Source organism: Ictidomys tridecemlineatus, chromosome 1 (genome assembly GCF_052094955.1).
Source record: "Ictidomys tridecemlineatus isolate mIctTri1 chromosome 1, mIctTri1.hap1, whole genome shotgun sequence".
NCBI lineage: Eukaryota > Metazoa > Chordata > Mammalia > Rodentia > Sciuridae > Ictidomys > Ictidomys tridecemlineatus.
In genome coordinates, this window is record NC_135477.1 from 15,917,086 (window position 1) to 15,926,803 (window position 9,718).

At 44.8% G+C, this 9,718-nt stretch overlaps 1 protein-coding gene across 47 annotated transcripts in view; it reads right to left on the minus strand.

Moving 5' to 3' along the window:
* Positions 1–9,718, minus strand: part of Tcf7l2 (transcription factor 7 like 2) — a 187,642-nt gene that overhangs the window by 33,604 nt on the left and 144,320 nt on the right. Inside the window, exon 1 of one of the 47 annotated variants that reach the window (XM_040271717.2) lies at positions 1,964–2,140. The exons of the other annotated variants lie outside the window; for them this stretch is intronic. Coding sequence (XP_040127651.2) covers positions 1,964–2,086 — 123 coding nt within the window. The 5' untranslated portion in view covers positions 2,087–2,140. Of the gene's footprint in view, positions 1–1,963; positions 2,141–9,718 lie in introns of those variants that run through there. 47 annotated transcript variants of the gene reach the window in all.

Below are 9,718 nucleotides of genomic sequence, written 5' to 3' on the forward strand. Positions count from 1 at the left end.
ACAAGCTCAAGAAACAGCTATTTCCTTCAGAGATGAGGCACATTTTCTCTCTAGACAAGAGCAGGTAAACCTAGAGGAGGAACAGATATTTCATTTATGGGCCCCAAAAGTGCAAATGCCCAAATCCTGGGATCTCAGCAAGAGGTCAGTAAACCGTGCTCTACTGCTGCATTCTGCCTGTAAGGACCCCAAATACGGGCATCCGTTAAAGGGCATCTGTGTTCCGGGATGATGACAGTGTTGCCAACAGGTCAGCAGGGCCAAATGTGGTTGTTGGAAGTTCAAGGTCAGGAGGGAATGACCGAGGCAAAGTTCAATTTTTAAGAATACTCAAATGTGTGCAGAAGCACGTAATCTGCAGGGCATGTCAGGATGTCATCACATTCCACTGCAGAAGGAAAGAATTCCATTACATAGCTCAGCCGGGCCCCCCACCAACTCCAAACCACCAAGGGGAGGCCCTGTTGCTTCCAGAAAACACAGATGCAGCAGCCTGTTGTGACAATACAAAGATCATGATATCTGTATCGCTGGAGTCAGGAATTCACCCACTGAAAAAGCAACTCCCTTCTCGGAAGATGTCAAGAATGGAGATTTATCCTCCCAAAGCAGCAGGACAGCTAGTAAGTAACCCAAAGCCATTTCACCAAACAAGGGCCTAGGACCCCTCGGAAACCTTGAAATGGGCTGATGCTGGGTGTGAAATCCGCGGTAACCAGTCTGCACTGCACTCAGAATGAACTAGAAAGCTGAGCACAACCAGAGAGGAAGACTTTACACCTGTCCTTGCTTTGCACTCAATCACCTGCCACTCTGGGCTTTAAAAATGTTCAATATGGGCTTCGGTTGAGGCTCAGCGGTAGAGCGCTCGCCTAGCACGTGCGAGGCCCTGGGTTCGATCCTCAGCACCGCATAAAAATAAATAAATAAAATAAAGGTATTGTGTCCAACTAAAAAATAAATATTAAAAAAAATGTTTAATATGACATGTGGGGCTTAATTCACAATTCTGAAAACATGATGGATTCTCACCAGTCTGTGATATATTTCATTCCTTCTCCCCCGAAAAGTGGATCTGAATTGGTCAACCACTGCAAAAATTTCTGTTTGGACGTTCAACAACAAAAATTTTACTACTTTTATCAGTCACATAAAGATGATAAAAATAACTGGCTCTAAATCAAAGAGAATTCCCTTCCTGCTTTAGGCAAATGATTTGACTTGACCGTGGAAGAGGACGACGACGTCTTTACTCCCAACCTGGACTGGGCAGCGCCTCCTTCCCCAGACACCAGAGTACAGCGAGCTGTCCAGCAGTGCCGTGTGCTCGGGTCTCCCAAACGCACTGTTTTATGAAGTTCAGAAAATACGGACACCACCAGCATCACCAGAACCCGGCAAGGCCGACGTCTACAATTGGAGATGGAAAATAAATACAACCCGACACCGTCCCGGCAAGTGGGCATTCGGCGTGACAGCAGCCGCCACTGTGAGAGCCGGGAGCGTGAGACCTTCTCCGAAAGCATGCCCCTCGACGAGGCAGGCCGCTTCCCCTTCTCCCTCTTGCAGGGGAGCCCACTCGGGTGGGTGAAGGGGGGACAAAACGACGTGTTAGAAGAAATCCCGAGCCCTGCCACCCCTTCCCAAACTCCAGCCTGCCAGAGTGGAAGGAGGGCCATGAAACTCAGACTCTCTCCTCCCCGTCTTCTTTTTAACCCTTTCTCTCCCTCTCCATAAAAAAAGGTGCTGTGAAAAGGACACAGGGAAAGGAATCAGCCCGAGGTGACCAGGGATTCTTGTCCCCGCCCCCCTACCTCCATCGGATTTATTTTTAATTAAAGGGAAAAAAAAAACTTATTTAAGAAAGAAAAGAAAGCATAAGTTTAGTGGTAAAGACCATGAGTGTGGCGACACACACAGACACACTACACACACACACACACACACACACACCGCTACTCACCCAGCAATTCAAATTGAGGTGCCAACCGCCCAACTGCTGCAAGAGAGAGACCCCGGAGGCCACTGTGCCCCCCTTGCCACTCAAATCCTCCATCCCCACTAGAACTGCATCCCTGGGGTACATAACAGCTCGGGTTTCCTTCTCTCCACCTCTGAAAAAACTTTCCCTGTACCTTCACGATGGGCCTGGGCCAGCTTTTTTTTTTTTTTTTTTCCTCCCTCCTGGCTTTTCTCACTTTTCTTTCTCCTCCCGGCTTCCCCTCCTTTTATACCGCTCACTGAAAGAGCTGGAAAAAAACATCTTAAAAGATGGAGAAGGCTCCAGATTTCTGGCCAGATACACTCAAAATGCTCCAAGTTCTCCACTCATGTTGCCTATAATTACTTTGCTAACTCTTCCCCCTGCATACCCATCCCTAAGAAATTTTTAAAATTTAAAAAACTACCAATAATCTAACTCAACTGGTTGCAGATTTAAAAAAAAAAAAATTTTAAACTCCTTCTAGTTCCTAATCTTTAATAGGGCAGAATCCATGAAGGAAGGGGGAAGGCCCATTTTCCCCAGCCAGCTCAGGGCACCTAAGAAAAGTCCCCCTCCCTCACCCGTTACCTTGGGCAGCAGGGACAGAGCTGCCGCTAAGAGTAGCAAAGAAATTACGGTCAGCCATGAGGGAAATGATCAACCGGATGCGGTAGGCAGGCACTTTATCTGCAAGATTGTCAAATCCCTCATAACAAATTTCTTAGGGAAAGGGCTGCGATGGGAGAGGGGGAGGGAGGAGGAAAGTATATTTTCTTGTCACAGTGACACGGAAGTGACACTTTGCAGGGCCTCGCCTGCAACTCGTAGGCACCCTCTCTTCCTGCCAGAGTGAGAGATTCTGCCTGAAAGGTTTTTCAACTGACCTCCCTGGAAGCAGGAGCGACCAGGCTGCGTGCGCTCACTGGCATTGCGAGAGAGTCGGACCTTTGACCAACTCCTTTCTTGGCTGATGAGTTTTGTGAGCTGTCCCCAGAAAGAGCAGGGAGAGGAGAAGGAGGAGGAAGAGGAAAGCAGAGGAGAAGAAGGGAGGAGAGAGGAGAGGGGAGGCAAAGGCAGAGATAGGGACGCGTGGGGGAATCCCATAAACCCAACTTACTTTTCCCGGGGCTCTCATAGGATCCAGGGCTGGGTACATTCGTGTGGGTTTAACTTAATTTGAGTTGAGACCCTGAGACATCACAGGCCTGAAATCGTCTTTTACATGCAGCGAGGGGGGGTGGGCGGGAGGCTGCTGCTCAAGGAGGGGTTAAGCCAGAGAGCAGAAGTCCCGAGGACAAAACTCATCCACAATTCCTTTCTGGTCTTTTCCCACCCCAAGAGTTAAGTCATTTCACCCACTTCAAAAACCAAAGGCGACAGCTCCAATTTACACGCAGGTAAGAAGACATCTTACACCTGTCCTACCGGAAACAAGACCAGTGGCCAAAACTTGGTTTCTCTGGCGGCAGGACACCTAACATAAAGGAGGTGGTTTTAATTTACTGCACTGACTGCGGACCGTCCATCTCCAACCCCACAGGACTGTTTATGACGTAGATCTTTAAGCGATGTTAATACATGGGCCAAGTTAATAACCCCTGCCCCCCCCCAAAAAAAACCGTAGCAACAAAAACAAGGGCTGGAAGGGCTTAAACATCACAAAAAAGTAAGAATTCTTGATTTTCTTTTTTAAAATACTGCTCCATGGCCCCTCTTTCTGGACTTATCTGGCCTTCCTGTGTAAGTGTCAGGCAGCAATCTTTAAGGCCCTTAATACCAAAACAAAACCCTGCCATTTCCCTTTACATGGCGCTAACAAAAGCAATGAGCCTCCAGTTTGACAAGTAAAAAGCCCCAGCCACACAGCCCCCTAATTGCCTTCCCTCCCTCTATTCACACAGACCACCACACTGCTGGCAGCTGCCTTTGTCGCACATGCAGTTTCTTAAGTAAACTGCAAGTTCTCTGCCTGCTGATGGACAGCTCCCAATCACAGCAGCAACACTCAGCAAAGTGCTGCAAACATGACGGGCAACTTTGACTAGGAATTTATTTTCTGGCTTTTTCAAAAGACAAGGAAAATGGAAACAGCAAGAAGAGCCAACACATTCCAGACAGACCTCCTCCTCCTCCTCCTCTTCCTCCTCCTCCTTAAAAGGAAAAGGGAAACCTCTTGAGTTTCTTCAAATTAAAGACTGGAAAGACACTCTTTCCAGAAATCTGCTGTCCCATCACACTTTTCTGAATTCATCCTCAGAGCACCCCAATTTGTTGGCACCCACATGCAGTGCCTTGAACATTGCTATAAAGAAATGGAGCACAGCAAAGTTCTGTGGAATGAACAAGGGGAAAAACCCTAACCCTCCCCCCAAATAAACACCTGAGAGTCATTTCTTTTAGCACGAAATTATGATCATGTGGAAGGGGGGCTGGAGTGCTATTTACATCCTCCTGTTTTTCTTCACAGTATCAGCGAAGTTTTGTTTTTTTAAATAAAGAGGTTTGAGATGACTGGAAGGGGAAACAGGACTTGGAAGACTCTATAAACACGAAAAGGAGAAAAATGCAGACACTTCATGACAATATTTGGGGTTGGGGAGGAGGGGAGCCAGAAGGGTGGAGCTGTGTGATTTTTAACTCAGCGAACGGAAAGCATCCAAGTGCCCCCCACCCCCGTGCGCGCAGATATTCCCTTCCAAGTCAGACAATAATCATCATAAAACATGTTGCACGGGGGTCAGAAAGTACGGAATAAACGGTATTGTCCGTTTCTTTTATCCCTTTTTCTCTCTCTTTTTTTTTTTTTAAGGACCTAAAAAAAAAAAAAAAGCCTCCATCCATCAGGCACCTTACCAGTCAAGGGACATCAATCTTAAAGTTACTGCGAAGTGACAGCGGACGTTGCACGGGCTGCGCGCAGAGCATGCGAGGGAGGGCGCGGAGGGCTGCGCAGCGCTGGTGGCAGCAGGCCGGCCACCGCCGCGCACCTGCACAGCCCGCGGGCGCCGCTTACCATCTAGAGCGGGTCGCGGCGCTCCCCTTCCCGCCGCCGGCTCGCGGGCATGCTGCCGCGCCGAGGGCCGCCGGGCCGCGCCGGCCGCGGGCTCCACTGGAGGGCAGCACCCGCCCTGCAGCCCGCGCCGCCGCCGCCGCTGCCGCCGCCGCGCGCCCGCAGCACAGGGGAGCAGCACACACCAGCAGCGCCGCCAGACAAGATGCTCACGCACAGTTCCATTCACAGAATTATCTCGCTTGACGGGGAAGCGCACAATAACCGGGATCTCCCCGGTTCCACAACAATCCATCCCCCCCAAAAAAGGGAGGGGGCGTAAAAAAAAAAAAAAAGGCAGGGCTTTCTTACTCTTCTCTTTTTCCCCCCAACCCGGCATTCAATCAAAAGAACAAAGCCTGATATTTTGTTTGCCGACTTGGCAAACATAAAGGCAATTTCAATAGTCCAAAGGAGTTCACCTAAGTTGGTGAAAGTAATGCTTTGCAGTTCTCCAGCGAAATTAAGCTTTAATAGCTATCTGATGCCATTCAGAGAAAGAAGGGGAGGAAACTGGCTGAATTTAGATAAAGTTAGAGGACCACTTCACTCGGAAGAAGTTTTTGACCAGCCGAAAGTACCCTCTAAATTCTTGACAACATCCAGAGCTTAATTATCTTGCTGAATTCTTGTTTGGGGAGGGCGGGGGGGATACAAAAACCAAAATAGACCATTAAAAACACCCATATGTCAGAGAATTCAGAACAATTTACTGTATAACATTTTCTCATGACTAACTTTAAAAAAAAAAAAAAAGAAAAGAAAAAACCCTACCAAAACTTGTGGATGTGTTCCTTTAAAGCAAATGGTCCTAACACATATTAAACCACCACTGCGCGTCTTCTAAGCATAGTAGGAAAAAATGACTATTGATCTTCAAATAGCGATAATTGAAAAGATCAAAAAGATTAAACAAAATCAAGAATGTGCTGACTTACCATGCTATGCTTTTTTGTTGCAACTTTGTAGAAATTTCACTCAAAGAAACTGCATCAGAGGTGTCAAATTTTTTAGCGGACTGTGATCGTATTATTTCCGCAGCCCTGCCTTCCAATGCTTCAGAACTTTTTCCCCTTTCTCTTTTTTGTTTGTGGTACCTAGCTTTTTGCTATAGACTTTAAAAGCCTTCAGCTCAGCAAACCAGCACAAATTATCTTGCCACCTTGCGCAGCTCTGATGCTTTGGCCGCTAACTTTGGAAGGCCCTTTACTACTGCATCAAAATTAGCATTGTCAAAGCAGTTAATGAATATTAATATTGTATTTGTCATTGGAGCCGGTCCGTTGCTGAACTCCAAGTCATCCATCAGGGACAAGATTAAGAACACAATTATTTCTGACTGACAGGGACCAAATCTGCTAGAATTTTTTTTTTAAACAATTCGGGGGGAAAAAACCCACAATATCATCATCTTAAGGTGTCTCCCAAGAGACTGGGAACCAGATTAATACGCTTTTAATGAAGTAGAGATCATTATGTATGAAGGGGAAAAAAAAAAGAAAAGAAAAGATGTACTATTCAAGCTATTTAGTTATGGTGGCGGCTAGAAATTTTTTAAAAAATGCAGACGGCATATCTTTTTCGACAGCTGTCCAGATTTTATTCATACTGTTTCTAAAGAAAAAGACGACTTTTTCCCCCCTCCCTGAAATCTTTTCCTTTTTTAAAAAAAGAACAGAGAACGAGCGATTCATCCCATCTGGGATAATTTTCCATGTCTTCACTTTTACTGTGGCGGCTCAGGAAAGACAGCACGGTAAATAATTCCTACACAAATTTGACAAGAAACACCTTCATCAGCTCGGCTCCTTCCACCCTTATTCCCCAGGTTCCAAGCACTGTCTCTCTCACTTTATTCAGAATGAACCATTACATTTACTGAAACTCTTAAGTTCCCTTTCACAGTGACATCTTTCTGTCATCAACACACAGGAAACCACACAACTCAACGAAAGCCCCTCTTGCACATGCCGCAGATCCCGAAATGACATTAAGAGACGGTGCCCAGTACTCTCCAAAGGAGCCAGCGCTATCCAAGTTAGGGTGCCGCAGAGCGGAAATGGAAGTTTTTCTCAGGAATTAAACCAACCAACAGCAGCTTAATGAACAATCAGCCCAGAAGCAGAAAATGATTTACGAGATGACTACAGTAGAAGACTTTCTCTACACAGGCAAAAGACTAATTAAAAAGGTTTAAGTTTAAAAACTTGCAGCTTACCTGGCATAACCAACTTACATGAATACACCCAAATCATTTCAACATCTCTATCTGCCATGCAGAGTGACATCATGTATAACTATAATATACATATAGACACACAGATACAAATATAGAGCGATTTCTTAGGCATTTTAGGAATAGCGTGCTTCATTGGCTTGCTCCATATAAATTGTCTTCGAGACGATATTTCCACCCCCCTTTTCGTATTTTAAATGTGGTAAAAGGGATAAAATGACAGATGTGACGGTTAATCTACCCAATGAATCGCGGGGGTCTAGGTAAAGCTGAAATGGCCACTGAGCTAATCTTCAACACCCACTGACCACCCCACCAGCCCTCTAATACCATTATCAACCCTTAGATGAACATTCTAAATTAGAGTTTTGTTCGAAAAGGGTGTGAATCTGACCTTCGATGCTGGGAGGCCTGTGCTGTACATACAGATGGCAAAGTTCTTATTAAAAAAATTTTAAAGGTTTCTACTTTCTTGTGATTTGCATCTTTGAACTCTGTATCTTTACAACCTCCTCTTACACCAAAAAAAAAAAAAAAAAAAATCACGCTCCCAAACCCCCTCCTGCAACAGCCACTGATGTCATCTACCACACACCCACAATGTTTATACTTATCCCGAAGAAAGACCAAAGCAAAACCACCGAAAACAAAGAAAAATCCCAAACACACATACAAACATGCCACCTTGTCCCCAACTTGTCTTCTTCTCTCTTTCAATTTACCAGTAACTTGCCCACTGGTTTCTTTATGTCCAACAAGTCTTTGGAACAGATCATAAAAATGTATCACTTTCTAAGTGGGGAGATGAGAGAGAAAATCTTACAGGGGAATGGAGATGGAGCGCAATAAAGAATCCCATCTGTTTGCGCACACACACACACACACACACACACACACACACACACACACACACCGAGTTATGCTCTGAAGACCAGGAATTGGGGACTAAGACTTCCTTGGATCAAAATGGACTGGTAACAAATTAGCATTGTCCGGGTATTATTAACTTGAAAGAGAGATTCCCACTTTTTAAACAAATCAACTTCATTCTCATAATGTAATAAGCAGAAGTTCAAAGCGCCCTTCAAAAACCCCAGACTTTTTACTCTTCCCATCATCCCATGAAACCTACAAATGGTCCTTATGCAGGAAAACAGGGAGTCCTTATGCCTCTTTATTTCACAAAGGCCTGGGCATGCATTTCCCCCATAACCTGTTTATACCGAACTGAGATACATGCAAACACATACACATGTATATCTAACTAAAGATTCTTCAAGCACGGACTAGCTTCCAGATAGCCTGAGATGTCTAAATTAAGGACCCCTTGCATTAGCAATCCACGGCTTCCCCATTCCTAGCCAGAGCCTGCCTTTCCAGGGCCATGCACATATCCTTAATCTGCATCTTTGTGCGCTCTGTACCAGAGTTGCTAATAGGCAGCTTTCTCTGCCTCTCTCTCGGCTTCCCCAGCACGACCGCATCAGCACTAGTATCAAATTAACTCTCCGACTTTGAAACTTATTGATCTGCTATTAAGACACCAGTGAACTTGATGAAATGAGTGCTGTAGGTGCAGTCATGACTTCAAAGTCTAGCACAGCCACATAAAGCAAGCGCCTTTGATCCTAACTCCGATCTACTGAGGGTTTAAAGCCCAGTTCTCCCTAAGCTGCCCTTCACTCTCGTCATGTCTGATGTCTCACCAACTAGCGACTTGATAATGTTAATAATGCAAATTTTACAAATGATTTTTACAATGGCAAAATTAATGATACGAACTGATGTTTCTTGCAACAGGGGTTTCTGCTCTTCTCTCCCCTACACCATAACAAATGAGGCAACTGTGGTGGCTCAGGAGGATACCAGGTCCAGGTAATTCCCGACAAGGATCTACTACTGCCTTCTCTTACCTTTCCACTGTGCACCTAAATCTAAAGTCATTTCTAGAAATGTGGCTAATGATCCTCACAACTGTTATTCCTATAATTCTCACTTCCTAGTAAATAACTACAGTTGAACAGAAGCAGCCTCTTTTTGATGTGTGGTTTCTGTGTTTATGTCATAGTATAAAATCTTTTCTTGTGTGTAGAATTTCTTCTTGACAGTCACAAACCTGTAATAAGGTTGTAGGATTTTTGTGCCCCCTGTTACTTTTTTCAATTAGGAATTATCCAAAGTGGTATTCAGACAAGAATCTGATTCTGTGGCATGGCACATTTAAATACACACATCCTCTCTTGATCTGCCTCAACAAAACTTTTAATCCAAAGCCAATTTTCCTATCACCAAGGAATATGTGTGTAAATGTAGATTACACTTACAAATTTCTTCAGTAAATATTTTGAATCATAGATATTAAAAATAGGTTTCAAGTTTGGATTCTCTCTAAACAGAAAAGAGAAACCACAGTAATCAGTTTCATCCAGAAGTTTGGATTTACATAATA